The 17,605-nt window shown below is 27.7% G+C and overlaps 2 protein-coding genes across 8 annotated transcripts in view; one reads left to right on the top strand and one right to left on the bottom strand.

Moving 5' to 3' along the window:
- Positions 1-113: 113 nt before the first annotated feature.
- Positions 114-7,971, bottom strand: LOC126896992 (uncharacterized). The gene is made up of 5 exons (XM_050670308.1): positions 7,775-7,971; positions 6,948-7,698; positions 1,444-1,726; positions 1,010-1,368; positions 114-319 (listed from the first exon to the last, which is right to left on the bottom strand). Exons 1-5 carry the CDS (start codon positions 7,892-7,894, stop codon positions 174-176), a joined length of 1,659 nt encoding a protein of 552 aa, XP_050526265.1. The 5' UTR covers positions 7,895-7,971; the 3' UTR covers positions 114-173.
- A 4,254-nt stretch (positions 7,972-12,225) lies between these two features.
- Positions 12,226-17,605, top strand: part of LOC126896987 (adenylyl cyclase 78C-like) — a 59,295-nt gene continuing 53,915 nt past the window's right edge. For 4 of the 7 annotated variants that reach the window (XM_050670290.1, XM_050670289.1, XM_050670294.1 and 1 more), the window contains exons 1-2: positions 12,229-12,345; positions 12,785-12,879. In XM_050670290.1, coding sequence (XP_050526247.1) covers positions 12,343-12,345; positions 12,785-12,879 — 98 coding nt within the window. In that variant the 5' untranslated portion in view covers positions 12,229-12,342. Of the gene's footprint in view, positions 12,346-12,743; positions 13,178-17,605 lie in introns of those variants that run through there. The other 3 variants (XM_050670291.1, XM_050670293.1, XM_050670292.1) reach the window with 3 other exon arrangements.

Below are 17,605 nucleotides of genomic sequence, written 5' to 3'. Positions count from 1 at the left end.
TTTCAAGAAAAAATTTATTAAATTGACTCTAATTTTGAAAAAAAAGAAGAGTTATAAATTAAAACAATAAATTTTATTTTATTTATTTTTTCTTTAAATCAATTAATATTGCAAATCATTGATGAACACATGTATATATTTACATTGTTACAAATGTAATTTCAAATTTATAATTATTTAGATTCACTGGATAATTCAAATTGTGTTTGAAGTTCAATAATTTTTGGAACCATGTAATTCATGTAGAAATCAATCAAATATTTCTCCATTTTATGTTCCCAAAATGTATCTTTTTTAGTAATTATTTCAATGTGCATTCCTTTAATAATATTTAAAATGATGAGATGTCAAAATAACTAATATTAAAATAAGTTGTTTTTTTTTGCTTTCTGGGAAAGTTAATTGTTTGGATACATGATCTTTTACCCGCGCAGCCAAGTTAAATTGAACTAGGATTATATAAAAGAATTAAATATAGTTTCTTCTTGCTGTAACTTAAGAGGTTATCAGCTATTATTGTGTCCATTATTTCATAATAATTATCCAAGACAAACAACAAAATTAAGTTATTTATGTACAAAAATATATATATATATATATATATATAATGTATATGTGACTTACTTCTAAGAACTAGTAAGTCACAGAAATGGATTTTTCATAATTTAGTATAGAAAAAGATGATGCTCCGAAAATTACGAATTAAATTTAACAATAAGATTTGTTTAAGCACTTTAAAAATGTCAATTTGTGCAAGATACCATTGGAATTTTATATTTATTTTTTCTTTCCTGAAAAATGGCAAATATTGAAACAATATATCAAAAGCTAGAAAATTCCAAGTCTATATTTCTTTCGCGTTGAGGTACAAATATTACTAAATCAGATTTAAAAATATATATTTTTACCTTAAAGGGAAGGTATTACCTATATCTACCCTATATTTATCTAATATTAATTAACAAAAATAATTAAAAATACAAGAATGAACATTAAAATTAAGCTTAACCTTTTTCAGTCCAAATAACAAAATAACATTTCTGTTTTTTTGTTATATGAAGCTGTCCTTGAATTTGATAGTAAATGCTTGAATCACGTTTTAAATGGAAGTTATCTTTGTTTTTGATCCATGACATAAATTTTAGTTTACCATGATTAAATGCTTCTTGAATAGTCATATTTTGAGCTCCATACGGACATTTAATTTCTATAATGCCATCATCATCAATTATTCCATCTGGACTTGCTATAAAAAAGCAAGTTTTTTCGTCGACAAATATCCCACTTAGCTTTACTTTTTTCCCAGTTTTTTTTTCAAAGTCTTTTAAAGCTAATTTTTCATTTTTTATGCCATACAATTTGCCAGGACTTAAATTCAAAAAAAAAAAAAGAATAATATGATTTTTAGTACCAATTTTTAAACTTATTTATTATGCAACTAACTTTGGATTATAAGACGATATATTTGGCATCAAAAATGTTGAATATGAATACAATATTCTTTTTAAAGTAGAATCTCTAGAAGTTGTTGGTTGTAAAGTACAGACACGACCAAAATGTCTTGAAGCCAACCTTAAACCCCAATTTTTCCTCCACATTTCACTTTTGCTATGATCAATTGTATTTCTTTCTAATGAATAAATTTCTGATTCACTTAATTTTAAAGATTCAATTAATTTTTGTTTTTTCATTTCAAATTCCACATCAGGTATACTTTCCTTCTTCTCTAAGGCAATTATAAAATATATATATTATTAAAATTTTTTTTTTTTTGAAAAAGCCATCTGAAAACTATTGGAAAATTAGCTATTTCATAGTATTATTATTATTTTTTTCTATGTTAAGACACACTAATTGTGAGTAGAAGGAGGAACAAGTTGAACAATGTGAATTTAAAAAGAAAATGAAAATATATATTACATTAATGGTTAATCCATTAAGATAAGATAAATAAATGACCCAATTAATTAATACCAATAATTTCATTATCATTTATTACTTTTTCATGGTTCCGCTAAAACTTTGATATTTTTTAGTAAATGGTTTTTCGTATATATAAAAATAATTTTTTTTTACGGTATTAGATATTGTTAGATGTAACAATTAATATGTGTGAATTACTTTTAATTTAATTGTTGTTGTTTAAATAATTATAAGGAGTTTCATTTAAAAAGCATATTGAACAAGATAAATAATTGTGTCATCTACCCTTCATTGAATATATTTTATACATTCTTTATACAATCTTATATTTTTCTAATATTCATATGTGTATTAATATTATATATACTACAGATAATATCCCCTAGTATGGACAGAAACTATGTAAAAAACGTGTTGTAACACAAATAAAAGTAAAGAGGACTAAGATGTGTATGTGTGTATGACGCTGTTGTTGAGTCTGCTGACTAGGTTTTTACGTTCGTGTAATCATACAGCAGTTACCGTGCTCAGCTGACACTACGGGATAGCTGTGTCAAATAGCCGTTATTATAAGAAAGAAATAAGAGTGACACCTAGGTATGAGGTGTAGACGAAGTACAAGACATAAGTACTCTGAAATATCGAAGACGAGAGTAGGCAGATTAAAAAGGAAAAACAAAGACTTACTTTAAGCAGTAAGCCGAATAGCGACAACCGAGTATTGGGACTGATGAATGACACAAGGCACTGGAGTCGACTGACCAAGATAACCAGGAGTTTTGGGTTTTTATAATAATTTGGATGATTGCCAATTTTGCAATAAATATTAATTGTTAATTCGTCAGTCACTAGAACAGGATGTGCTGTCTATATTTTATTATAATAAATTCTTACAATAATGGTAACGTGACACCATCACAAACGGTAGAAAATTATGGTCGTGGCATAGTAGGGACAAGTATAGATGATATCCGACAGTGATTAATATCACTATTACAAGAAACGCTTTGATGCAAATTTATAAATAGTGTTTAATTTTAAAAAATTGATGGATTATTCAAAAAGCAAAAGAATCAATTACTTCTTTATTTATATCCTGATTAGTAGTTCTTAGATTTAAAAGTATAATTTATGAATAAATATTTATTATAGCAATTAAATAGAATATAAAATTGATATTGAATAAGTTAGTATTGTAATTTTTACGGGGAAATTATAAAAATTATTAAGTAGATATTACTTCTATGACAAACATGTATAAAAGTTGTAAAAAGTGCTTCATGCAATACTTTTTAAAATAAATTGTGTTACTTATAAATAAATTTAATGGTCTACAAGCAATTTTCATCAGAGACCAAAATATACTTTTCTAAACCCATTTTGCACCTATTTCAAATATGAAATTAAAGTATCGCATATTGACTAAATAATAACAAAATCCTTCTAATTAATATAACCAGTGCTCGAATTGGGGGGGTGCGCTGGGGGACGTAACTCCTCTACTTTTTTTAAAATTGTTTTGCGCACCCCAACTATTTTTTTTATTGGGACAGGAGGACGGTGGAAAATAACACCTCTTTTTTTTTTTTTAAATATTAGTATGATAATGAAATATGATTTATTAATAAATACTAAATAAAGTAATGAGTAAAAAAAAAAAAAAAGGTCTTCAAAATACTAGGGACGCAGTTTTCAAATTGTTAAGTTGAGCTCCCCTACTTATTTTTGGCCAATTCGAGCACTGAATATAACAAATATTTATGTTTGATTATTATGTTACGTATGAATAATCAATATATTATAATTGCAGTATATATGAATGTATAAATGAATAATTATTCAAATGCCAAGAGTTGCACAGAAATGCTTACCAAGACTTCTATTTAAATGATTTATTATAATATAATACAACAGAACATTTTTATCGAAATGTTGAGTTTTCTTTATAAATTTACTATTAATAGTAATTATATAAGTTTCTGATCACATATCAATCTAAAAAATAGTATATTTTATTACACATAACATTTTCTTTTAAATGATATAAATTCTAAACTTGCTAGTTGAGTTAAAATTGTGTTTAAAGGTTCAACATTTTTAAATTATAAAAATCAACTTTAAAGGATCAAAAAAATAAGTTAAAAATGACATTTTGGATTGAAATTTTGTGCGGATTATTTTTAATATAATAAAAATCAATAATTACTTGATAAAAAAATTATTTTAATTAATTTTTTCATGTGTTTCTAATTAGTAATAATCTCAAAAACCCAGCACAGGTGGGTCGCGGCACAGTGGTGACGTGGCATAGATGGATCAAGTACAATGATATCTGACAGTGATTAAAATCACTATCAAAAAAAAACGCTTCGATGCAAATCTTTAGATAGTGTTTAATTTTAAAAAATTGGTGGATTATTCCAAAAGCTACATGATCTGCTATTTTCTTATTAATATCCTGAATGAAAAAGGGATTATTAAAAAATATTATTTCTCATAAAAAAATAATGTTGATCCATACACTTTTCAATATGTCATAGCATTATAAAGTTAAAAATGTAAAAAATAAAATCGAGAATTTTTACACAATAATAGCATTTGGTAGCCATTTTCACCGTGAAGATAAAATAAAGTCCGAAGTTTTTTTTTTACTATAATAAAGTAAATTACATTAGCTTTAATTTAAGATATATATAAAAGTGTAAGACTTTCCGGATCATTTTCAAAAGTTAAGTTGAAAAAGTTAATTTTTTGTGAAAAAGTTGTCATTTTAAATCCCCCCTTGTGGGCAGGTTAAGGGTTAAATTTATGAAAAAAATATACCAAATGAAAGGTAATGATATCATTCATCTATATAAAATTATATTTATTTGGTTATTTTTAAAAAAGTTATAGCAATTTTAAGTAAAAAAAATTTTGAAAATTAGCGATTTTTAAATTTGTAATTTTTTTGGAGGTTTCCCCCGTTTACGGGGAACGAGGGAATTTTTTTCAATTTTTGAGGGTAATGTCTTCGACTAGATACGATTTGTGATCTTTTGACGTATCGTTGAAAGAAATCGGTCCAGTGAGAGCTGAGAAAAAATGGGAACAGACACAAAAAAAAACACATCTTAGTAAACCAATACCTTCTCACCTTCGCATCGAAGCTAAAATATGAACACAATATAACATGTTTTTTATATACGGCAGCCATTTTCATGTTTTATGGACGCAGTATTTCTGGAACATTATCAAATGTTAAGTTGAAAAAGTTGACTTCCATAAAAAAGTTGCGTTATGAATCCCTCCTTAAGGTAGTTAAAAGGTTAGAATGTAAAAAAAATTATACTAAAGAAAAGCAAAATACCTAAGGTTTCTATAAAAAAAATTATTTTGATTTGTTAATTTTTGAAAAAGTTAATTTTATGAAAAAAAGTGAAAAAAATTTTGAAAATTAATAACTTTTAAAATTGTAATTTTTTGGATATTTCCCCCATTTACGTGGAACAACGAAAATTTTTTCAATTTTTAAAAGTATGTCTTCAACTAGATACGATTTGGAATCTTTTGACGTATCGTTGAAAGAAATCGGTCCAGTGAGAGCTGAGAAAAAGTGGGAACAGACAAAAAATAATAATAATAAAAAAATAAAAACGTTAGCACAGTAAGGTCGCTGCGCAGTATATGTGTGGCATAGTTGGGACAAGTATAGATGATATTTGACAGTGATTAAAATCACTATCATAAGAAACGTTTCGGTGCAAATTTTTAGATAGTGTTTAATTTTAAAAAATTGGTAGATTATTCTAAAAACAAAATTAATTCATATATCCTTAATTATAGCCTAATTAGTGGTTCTTTGATTTAAAAGTATAATAGAAAGCAAAATTAACTCCTATTTATATCATTATATTAGTAGTTGCTTTACAAGTATAATTTATGAATAAATATCTATTAAAGCAATTCAACGTAGTCTAAAAGTGATGCAAACTTTCTCAGCTTTGCATTGAAGCTAAAAAACTAAATTAAGTTTTGTAAAACCAGAGGGCAGGTTGGCAGTTCACCGCCAATTTTTTTCACTCATGTGAAAAATTTTGCATTTATGTTACATTATGTCAACCTAGTTCAAGTCAATTGGAAGATTGAACTACATCATTAATAATAGGTTCTAGTCTTAAAAATGGAATGGAATCAACAGTTATTTCAAAGTCAGTAAGTTTTTAAAACATTTTATAATTAAATTTATTAGGTGTTATTTCTGGACTTACCAACAACACCAAGAAAACAAAGAGATAAATTACCCTCTATTTTGATGACTTCTAGTTCTATTAAAATTACCTTGAAGAAAAATTTCTACAAAAAGATAATTAAATCAAAGAAAAAGAAAAAGAATAACAAAGAGTACAAAAGAAAAAATGTTGAATAACCTATATTGGTAAAAAAACTACTAGTAAAAAACACTATTTAAAAACATAAAACTGACGAAGAGTATATTTATTGCTATAAATCTTTTAAAAGTGACAAAAGAGGAGACAATTGGATTTATTACATCAAATGTAAATAATTACATGAAATGTGTGCAAGAACAGATGACTCTAGAAACTTTATTTGTAATTTTTATTCTTACCTTTTTAAGTTACATTAAATGTAACTTAAAAAGTTACAAATTTTATGAGGTACTATTTATGTAATATCTATATTTTCGTATTGTGGTACGATTCTTTAATTTATTAAATAATTATAATGAAGTTATCAATATAAGTTATCAAAAGTTTTACTGATATATCAAAATTGAATTTATTAACTACATTAAATTTACTAATATTAATAATGCACTTGCTATTTAGTGCATTATTATAATATACCTCATTAAATTATTCAAAGGGTTATTTATTGCCTAAGTATTATGTAATAAATAAATAAATTTTGTAAAGTTTATGAAAAAGTAAATTTTTACTTCAAATATACCCCAAATTCCTAAAAAATAATTTACATACCTTAATACTAAAAATGTATTTCTATAATATGAAATAAATAATTACCATAATCTGTAATCAACAAATAAGCATTTTTTCGTTTGTAGTCTAAAAATTTATTTTTTTTTATAATTTCAAAAAAATTTGAATAGCAAGATTTTATTGTACTGAGATAATTATAAAAAGGTAAAGGTTTAAGAGCAGTTTGAATTATATCCGGTTCAAAGAATTTTAGGGATGCTGGTAAGTAATTTTTTTTTTGACATTCATAGCAAAACTTATAAATTGATGAATATAGTATTTTGTCGTCCAATAATTTTAAAGCTTCTTCAGTTGCAATTAGTTCTTGTGATTCTAATGGTTCCATTTTAATAATTTTTAATGAAAATTCATATTGCCATGAATTAATATTAAAGTATCCATTAATAAAAATTGACATCATTCTAATTACAAATTCTTTTAAAATACTAATATTAAATGTTAATTTGTCATTGGAGGTTTCTTCTCTGTTATTAGGGTCCCTAACCATATCCGTTATTTCTTTTCTGATGATTTCAAAAATATGAAGAGTTAAAAATCCATATAGACATTCTAAAGATTCTAGTGTTCTTTTTAAGTTCCTTAAACTTAATTCCTTATTTTTTATGAATGTTATATCTTCCTGATATGGCATTTCAAGATATTTCATATCATTTGAATAAATAACAAAAACCAAAAAATCATCATACTTGTAAAACAAAAATTCTTTTAATTTAAGATTAATTTTGCTCAATAATTTCAGGTATGTTTTGAGGAATGTAGTATCACAATTAGGTTCCTGAAATACAATGTTTATTTTTAAGTATGATTGAGGGTACTTAATATAAAAGTTAGTCTACTTAAAAATTACTTACTTGTATTTCTGGGATAGCGTTTAAAGTTACGAAAACACATTTGAAAATAAAAATACAAGTTAGCATTTTAATAAAAACTATAGAATAATTTACAGTGGTACTCATATCATAAAACTTCATAAGCTACTTCAAATTAAATCGAATATTTGACATTCATTTAAAACTACTAACGCGTTTTTGTTATTTGAAACATTAAATAAATCGTTATTTCAGACTAAAATTAAAATGTTTTTTATATTATTAATATACACTAAAATAAATATGTAAAACATAAAAGTGTTGAATATGTATTTTTGCAAAAAATATATATATTTGCTTTTGGAAAAATAGGACACCTTTATAAATCCAAAAAATTAATTGTAAATAAATTCTTTATTAAAATGAAACTATTATTTATTAAAATTTAGTCAACTTTTTAAAAATTTATTTAATAGTTATAGATTATATCAGTTTTGATAATTATCAATTATATACTATTAATTAAGTTTTATTTGAATACTATTACGACATTTATAAAGCTACATTTAAAATAAATGTTTTAATAGGTAGCCCTTTTAATAATTTGCAAATTACATCTCTTGACATATGTAATCGTATTTCTGTTGTTTTGTTCGTTGTTTTTAATTAGTTATATTTAATCAAAAACAAAGAACATATTCGGAAATTCTATTATAAGTTAAAGCTATGTAAAAATATATCTTCATAATTTTCTGACTATTTAAATTCTGTAGAAGAAAAAATTAATTCAAAAAATTTTATAACTATAATTATCATTTCATAGAAAAAATTAGAAAATTTTAGAGTCATATTAAGTAAACTCATCTTACGTACTTTTAAAATATTAAACTCATAGATATTATTGTGATTTGAGGAGTAACTCAATTAAAAAAACTGAACATTTAACAATAATAAATGAAACTCCGTTGACACACACAACCATTTGCGCGAATCTTCATTTATGAATAGCAAAATTGATGAAATTTATTGTAATTTTTATAACATTGAATGGATTTTAGCGTCCTCCATCAAAATATCAAAGTTTTAACTAACTAAAACGCCATCAATTGGACTTTTAAAAAAGTCTTAGTTAATCAATTTTGTCAAGAATAGTGCTTATTCACATTCAAAACCTACAGCAGTTTAATAACTAAGTTACCCAACCAATCTTTTATTGATATTCATCTGTCCTCGATTAATCTATCAACTAACAATTAAAATTATAAAATCAATTGATGATTTCTATGATATTAAAAAAAGATAAAAACGAGTAAAAATAATATAATAAATAAAATGGGAAAAGTAAAAATGAGCCTATTATCATATTATTAGTGCACATAATAAAAATTAATAAGTATTACATATTAATTAAGAAAATATACAGGGTGTTCAGTAAGTCAGGAAACGGGTTTCTATTGTTCTCATTGTTTGTAACAATGAGAACAATAGAAACCCGTTTCCTGACTTACTGAACACCCTGTATATTTTCTTAATTAATATGTAATACTTATTAATTTTTATTATGTGCACTAATAATATGATAATAGGCTCATTTTTACTTTTCCCATTTTATTTATTATATTATTTTTACTCGTTTTTATCTTTTTTTAATATCATAGAAATCATCAATTGATTTTATAATTTTAATTGTTAGTTGATAGATTAATCGAGGACAGATGAATATCAATAAAAGATTGGTTGGGTAACTTAGTTATTAAACTNTAAAACAGTAACTTCAAAAAGTTCGATTTTAAGATTATGAGGTATATGAATTTAGGTTTTTCTCATCTTATAATAACTTACAACGAAATTTCAAGAATTCGGTTTGAATCGGAATTAAACTACTTTGATAAACAAATAGGGTGTAATAAGAGAGTACTTTTTTTGATCTCTTAAAAAGTAAGAAAAAATGAGTAACTCCCTTATTTGTTACGCATATTCATATATACACAGTGTTACAAACTGTTCCAAACAATGAGAACAAAAAAAACACGTTTCCTAATTTACAAAACACTTTATATATATTTACATAATACTATTTATATAACCAAACCCAACACATAGTAGAATTAATAACTTCTCAGGTTCGGATCGATTGCTTCACCAATCGGATTGTTCGAGTAACGGAACAGACATCACTACGGCCATCCCCCCAGACACGTCAACAAAACCCTGTATATTGGAATGATTTTGGAGCGTGTCTAGGAGTGGTGGCAGCAGAGCTAGGAGAAAACGATTCCTTGCGTTCCAAACGCAAGGAGATCTCCGCAACAATTAGCCCCCCCCACCATCACATTGGAGGATACCTCTCCCAGCGCTACCGTGCCCAAGCCGGCAACACCTGTGCCGGTCCTGGCCAAGAAGTCTAAACTGATGCCCCTGACAGCGGTTGACTTGTTCAACGCCGATGAGACACCAAAAAAGTTGATCAGTCGGGCCGACGAGGTGATGACGGCGGGGCTAGACCTCGCCAGGGAGCAGGCGGTACAGCTCTCTGACGTGTTGGAGATTTATACCCTACAGACCCGGGTGGTGAAGATGGCCATGGCACTTATCGCAAGCGTAAAGGCCTTGGCTGATCTCCACCTAACCCGCTCGCTTGAGGGGGAGTCCCCAGCACTTACGTCGGAGAGCCGGGTGTGCCTCTAGGACGGAGCGTCTCAGACGGATTATTGGTGGGACGCGTACGGCCCATCATCCAAAGCCGTCGGGGAGGTGGCGAGGAGGCAGCGGGTGTACTCCTACATGTTCCCGCCGCTAAATAGCGGAGAAAAAATAATCAGGGAGTGGCAAGGGCCCGGAGAGTCCGATAACGGACTTCGTGGAGCTTTTGCCATCTAGTGGCGCGAACGCCCGGCAGGCATCCACGACAACTCCTGCATCAGCGTCTGCTCCAGTACCCGCTTCAGCACCCACTACAGTCACCTTGTGGACAGAGGTGGTGAAACCCAAGGTGGTCAAGAGAGTGGAGAGGGCGACGAGATTACCGTTGGGCCCAAAGCCAATTTCCCGCCACTGTCCCGGAGCTCGACTGCCATCCAGCTTCGGGCTAATGTCCCTAGGATGGAGACGATGGTAATTGAGCTCCTTAAAGAGGGTTAATGGTACGCCACGGTCATAAAGACCGCAATGGCTACCGTTAACCTCAAAGCCTTGGTGATCCAACTAGTTGGCACCAGGAGTACCCGTACGAAGGCCGTCCTCTTGGAAGTCCGGGGCTCGGGCGCCCAGGCTGACAGCCTTAAGGGCCCCCTGAAGTAGCATGACGTGCGGGTCCAGCGTCTGGTGATGACCGTGCCGTCATGTTCCTCGACGTGGAGGAGTGGACGGAAGAGAGCGATGTACAGAACGCACTGTTAAACGCCCTCCGCTGTCCAGAGGACAAGGTGCCACCGGAAACCGGGCTCATAGTGATACGATACGCCCGAGTGGAGGTGCCGGCAAGGCTGGCCATCCGCCTCGCAGGTCTCGCGTACGACGCGGTATTCCGCGTTCCGCTACCACCGCACGTACGCGTCGTCTGCTACGCGGGCGACACGCTGATGGTGGCGGAAGGCGCCTCGTCCGAGGAGGCTGGATCTCGTGCGAACTGCGCGCTCAGCGCAGTCACCAACTGGATCCAGCAGGAGGGGAGTGGACTAAGTCTCACCCTGGACAAAACCGAAGCGGTCTTGTTCACAGGCAGGTACAAGTTTACTCCTCCACGGCTCGCTGTGTTGGGGGTGGAGATCTTGCTTAAGGATTCCATGATTTATCTAGGCCTGGTCATAGACAAACGTCTAAAGTTTGGGCCGCACATTACTCGTTAAATAATAATAAAAAATTATTTTTATTTGTTCATTATTCAATAAGCTATGGTAATTTTTAGAAAAAATGTCGTAAAATCGTAATTTTTTGGGAGATTTTCACTATTTATGGGGAACGAGGGAAAATTTTTTTAATTTTTGAGGATAATGTTTTCAACTAAATACAATTTGTGACCTTTTGACATATCGTTGAGAAAATCAATCCAGTGAGAGCTGAGAAAAAGTAGTGAGAGACATTAATAAATAAATAAATCATGGTAAAATTAATTATTAAATAGTATGAGGTACTCAATTTGGAAAATAACTGAATCATGTAGATTCAAATAAAATGAACTGAAAATAATATTTTCTTGTAGTTTAACATTATAGAAATAATACTAACAATTTCAAAATTTATAATGGTCTTTGGGACGTTTTAAACAGGTTTTTTTTAAAAAAAACTTATTTTTTAACAATTCTGATTTTTAATAATTTTATATCTCACATTGATATAATAAATTACTGTATTTCTGATATTTAAAAAAAAAAATTCTTTAACTACTATTGAAAAGAATTCTTTGATTGCAAAACAAATACTATTAATTAAATGAACACCTATATATACAAATAAATTTTCTAAATAAAATATTCTAATAATTTTTTTTTTGTAAAATTATGGTTAGTGAAAAACTATATGTAAAAGAAAATATGTGTTAATTAGAACATGTTAACGTTTTATGAATTTTAATATTTCTTTATTCAGTTTTCAGATAAAAACTGAAGAAAATGGTAAACCAGAAAATATTTCTAATAATAATATAAAGTTTGGATAAATTTTTAAATGAAAATTAATTTAAATCTTAAATTAATATTATAAGTTTATTACTGATTTGAAATTTTTCCAAGAGTTCGTTTATAGAAATACACACTTAAATATACTTTACACTTAATATACACTTTTTTCTTAATTTAATTAGTTAATTAACGCGTTAAAATAGCATAATTTATATGAAATATAAAATATTAAGAAACAAAGCCAATTTTTTTTTTTTTTTTTTAATGACAGTTTTACACGTAATTTTCAGCCATTAGTGATTAACTCTAAATTTAATGATACGCTAAAAATATCCATTGTTTTATAAAAGGGTTTCTAAACGCTTTTATAATTTATTATTTTTGGTCCATAGTGGTGACAACTGTTTAACGTACGGTTATTTTGTCCAAACAGTTGGCCATATTGAGAGAGATACACCATACCACATGGGCTTCTACTCAAAGCTCGAGAATCAGTCTCCACAGTCAACGCGGACGTCTCTCGTTAAGGTGTGTGTTTAGCTGTTTTCAAGCATCGGTTAGTATCGTAACATCGGCGTACTATGTGAACTTAGTTTATCGAATAATTTACTGCTACTCACATTAAAATTTAGTTTTTTTCTTTTTTTTTTTTATAATGTAAGTTACCAATTTTATCATGTTACGTTGCATTAAAATTAAAATTTCTAATATTAGTTTTACTTAATACTTTATCGAAAAAACAAAAACTTATGCTTAGCATTATTTTATGATATAATTTTGCTATAGAATAAAAACAACTCAAATTTTTCAATTCACATTCCAAACGGTAAATAAAAAATATTTTAGCTTATTAAACATAACATTTATATTAATTTGAATTAATATACAATTCACACCTTCCAATTTATTATGCAAACCCGTCCTAAATATTCCAATAACTGGTGATATGGAACGTACATTTTAGATGTATTATGTTACATAATACCAAACTGGAACATACAACATTTATTCAAATAATGTTATAAGTTGTAATAAATTCGTTATCATGTAATTTATAAGCAACAGGTTTTTTATTTTTCACTAAAAGTTTAAACTATTCTATGTGGATATTATTGATTAAATTTTCTTTATTTATGAAATTATTTTTCGATAAACAAATCAAAAAATGTCTACATAAGATATAATGATTGATAACATAACATAATAAATCAATGTATTGTTTGATACTTTAATTGTGTAAATTTTCTATTAAGAAAATATAAACGTTTAGTCTTGAAAATAATTTAAAGTAAATACTATTACAAATAAAGTTCTTTTAAATTATTTAAAAAATGCTAAAATTTTATTCTCGCCGTGGGTGTCATTGGAAAGTAATTTGTGTAGCATTAAGTAAACTTAGGACTGTGCATGTTTAAGGATTTAAAAGTATATCAAAAACTTTTTTTTTACTTCTACTAAATGTGTAATGAATATAAATAGCTAAACTATCGAGGAGTACTATAAAGACAAGAAACTATAATATTTTGAACAAATTATGGACAAATTAAATTATATTAATACCTTGGTTTATGTTACTATAATATTATAAATATTCGTATTCTTTTTTACATACCCTGATTGAGAGTTTTCAATAGTTTAGTTTCACAGCTTTATCTATTTTTATAAATAGACAATAAATAAGAACAAAATGTAATTTCTTTGAAAAAATTCAATGTGTTAGTGAATCACTTTTGTATGTTCACTTAACCGTTAAATATTGTCGTTGAAAATAAAATAATATCTTCTTTTTGTTGAATTATGTTGGCTTTTATCCATCAGTCATTAATTATGAACATACTAAATCACTGTAAACATACATTAATCTATTTATAAGTACACGTAAGACTTCATTAACTCAATGTTTAATAAACGAATCAGATTGAAAAGTTTATTAACTATCAAACAAATTCAATAATTTCTTGTACATTTAAACATTTCTTTATTTCATAGTTATACAAATATTGAAATGTCGCCATTATTTTGATATCGATACAAATTACAAGTTGATTTAAAAACTCAAACGATATGAACAATTACACAGAAGAACAAATAATCAGAAATTTTATGTTGTTTAAAATATTTAGGTTAATTTATAGAATTCAATTAAATATTGTTGACTGTTTACTTTTGTTATTTCTGTGTCTATTCAACCAAATTACAATCTGTGGGTCGTACAAATAGTTCTTATAAGAACGTACTTCAAGGCTAGACTATACTAATATCAATATACTAATACTAGTATTCATAATTGAGTTAAACGTTAAAACTGTAAAAACAACACGTATATTAATATCTAAACGGTTTACCAACTAAGCATGTTAAATATAACAAGAAGTACTCAGAAAAAATCTTAAATTTCGTCCATTAACCAGACGTTACATTGTTTTTTAAGCACCGAAACTGTTAAAGTAATTTTTGGTAAGAACTAGCGTTATTAAGTTCGTATTAGACAATCTCGTTTGCTCAACACTTAAGTTTAACACTTGATACTCCATTATTCAACAAAAATAAAAACATGTGCACTTTGGCAAATTCATTAATCAGCAGATTAATGAATATACTTCCAACGGCTAAACCAATTAAGCACATTGCTGCAAAAACGACGGAACCTCGACTCGACCGTGATTAGGCAATCGCGTCACTTAGGCAGGTGCACGGCAATTTAACAAGGCAACTCCTCTAAAAATGAGACGTATCAGAAGTTGTAGTAAATTGCCATCGAAAAAAATAACCAATAACTAGAATTACGAACTGAAATAATCATCGGCATTTATATTGGCCCGACGTGCACATATCGTGTTGTCAGTACTTTAGTGTTGCAACTCAAAATATACCAAACTAATGTATGAAATGAATTTATCATTTTTTGTGATTGATAAATAATTTTATTAAGTATTACATATTAAATTTCGTAAATACAACATAATACGCTATTGTAATGTAAAAAAATTCTACATTTACACTATAAGAAAACATGTATAATCAAATAACTCAAAATTTGTCGATTTTGAGTAACTACATTAGAGTACTCATAAAGCGATATCTTATTGTGAACCTCTATGGAAAATTATCACCGAGAAAACCAAAGCAAAATAGAGCAATTACCGCGCTTAATGTGCAGTGTAAATATTTTGTTCGTGAATAATAATTATGTATATGACGATGATAGCAATAATAATATAGACCACGTGAGTCGAACAATGTTCTCCAAAGCTTGTAATACCATTTTAATTTTGTTTGTGTAGAACCGAATGACATAATATTATTATCGTATGCTAATGACATGTAGGACACTGCTTTTAGTATCTTAACAAGCAAAACTATTAAATTGAATACGCGATTTCATAGCACAAATAGCTGTACCATTTTTTTAAGTATTAAAAATCCCTGATGATACAAACAAATATTTTGACACGCGTACAAAAAAAAATTACTTTGTACGTGTGTCAAAATTTCTTGTGTAAGACAAATTGCACTACAAGTTAAACTCTCGAGTTTGTTTGCCAATGGCTTAAATCATACGAATACTAAACGTATACAATAATATATAAAAATCAGTAAAAATATTATGCATATAATTTAGTAAACTCTGTTTATGAAGGCAAAATAACATAAAGAATATCACTTAAAGAAAAAGCAACCGTTGATGTGATTATCGATTTGGTATTGAAAATTACTGCAAAGACAATTATTTTATTTACAATTTATAAAATTGTGTTTATGTATATGTTGTTGTAAGCTCTTTAGATTCAATACTTGTTTCATGATTTGTTTACAGTCGAATAAAATACTTTTGCTGCCAAATTGTTTTGGTTTCTTTTTTTAACCACGAGAGCTTTTAGTAATAATCACTATTATCCATTAACGTAAGTTACAAAATATACTTAAGATTTATGTTCAGCAGACATAAACCTTAAATCTTAACATTAATTTATTTATAAAAATATTTTTATTTCAAAACATTACAATAACAGTTTTAATTTAAACATGTATTGATCTAAAAGTGTAATATTTATTATTCTGTTATTTGGAGATATCTCTGTTCGTTGTTTATCTGCATTTCAATTTTCTTATAATTAAGACGAAAAAATGAAACACAAATCAAGGTATAAATTTATTTTATACTAAAAATCGAATTTATATCAAAGATCTATATTATAAAGCATGCACACTTGTCATTTATAATACAATATATCTAGAAATAAATTTGAAACACTTTCATTTAACGACTTTTTTAAAATGACAGCTGTCAATTAAAATTAATATCTATCTATAAAATACTATAGTTCTAATGCTAAATAATATACCGCTTTATTAAAACTTTCAACTATCAGTTATCATAAAATTAGATAACTTTTGAATATTTTGTAAAACATAGTAGAATTTATGGTATTTATATATAAATTAAAGTTGGTAAATTTTTGATATACTTGTTAGAAATATTACAAGTAAAAAAAATAATTTTAACGTGAATATTTTTTATTTCATTTTTCAATATAAATACTATCAAGCTAATATTATATATTGTCAAATTGAATCATAAATCGATTGTGCACCCAATTAGTAAATATTAAAACTTTATAATGAGCACCAAAGGGTAAAGTTTATTGAGGTGAATAATCTCTTATTTATAATTGTTCTTTCAAATTATTTAGGTATAATGTTTAAGGATCGAGTTTGTTGACTCTAGTTTGAACTCTATATATAAGTTATTCCTAAATCAAGTCAAATCGTTAGGATTTATAAAATATTTTTAATTAATCATAAATTAATGAAACGTAAATGTATATTTTCTTTTATGTACAAAATAGAGCAATATAAATCTAAATATTTTCAATTGGATAGTAGCATATTAAATTGTTTAAAAAGATAATAAATATAATTTCAGAAAGTAAAATTGACTTTAGAAATTAATTACTTGTACATCATTTTTCAATATAAACGCTTTAATAACGACGAAAATGCACTTATTGGATATTAAAAAAGGGTTAAATACTTTATCTTTATAAATGTTCACATAACAATTGAAGTCCAAAATTCTAATTGGTTATTTATAGAAAAAGATTGACTTAAAATGAATAACCATGTAATTCTTCAACTCTACGATTGGACGATTTGTAAAAGTGGTGTAACGTGACAGAATTTCAGGTAAAATATAAATGTGAATCATACCCTCCTACCACGATAACTGCTTAAATCAGTTAATTTGTTTATA

The sequence above is a fragment of the Daktulosphaira vitifoliae genome, unplaced genomic scaffold (genome assembly GCF_025091365.1).
Source record: "Daktulosphaira vitifoliae isolate Bord-2020 unplaced genomic scaffold, ASM2509136v1 Scaffold_1, whole genome shotgun sequence".
Classification (NCBI taxonomy): domain Eukaryota; kingdom Metazoa; phylum Arthropoda; class Insecta; order Hemiptera; family Phylloxeridae; genus Daktulosphaira; species Daktulosphaira vitifoliae.
This window is presented reverse-complemented; position numbering and strand designations above follow the sequence as displayed.

Excerpts from the sequence above, each read along its gene's own strand:
- LOC126896992 (XM_050670308.1), bottom strand. The coding sequence starts at position 7,894 with ATGAAGTTTTATGATATGAGTACCACTGTAAATTATTCTATAGTTTTT. Across the intron at positions 1,727-6,947 it reads TTTGTTGATTACAGATTATG|AGAAGAAGGAAAGTATACCT; the intron begins GTAATTATTTAT and ends TAATTGCCTTAG. Across the intron at positions 320-1,009 it reads TGTTATTTGGACTGAAAAAG|GAATGCACATTGAAATAATT; the intron begins GTTAAGCTTAAT and ends ATATTATTAAAG.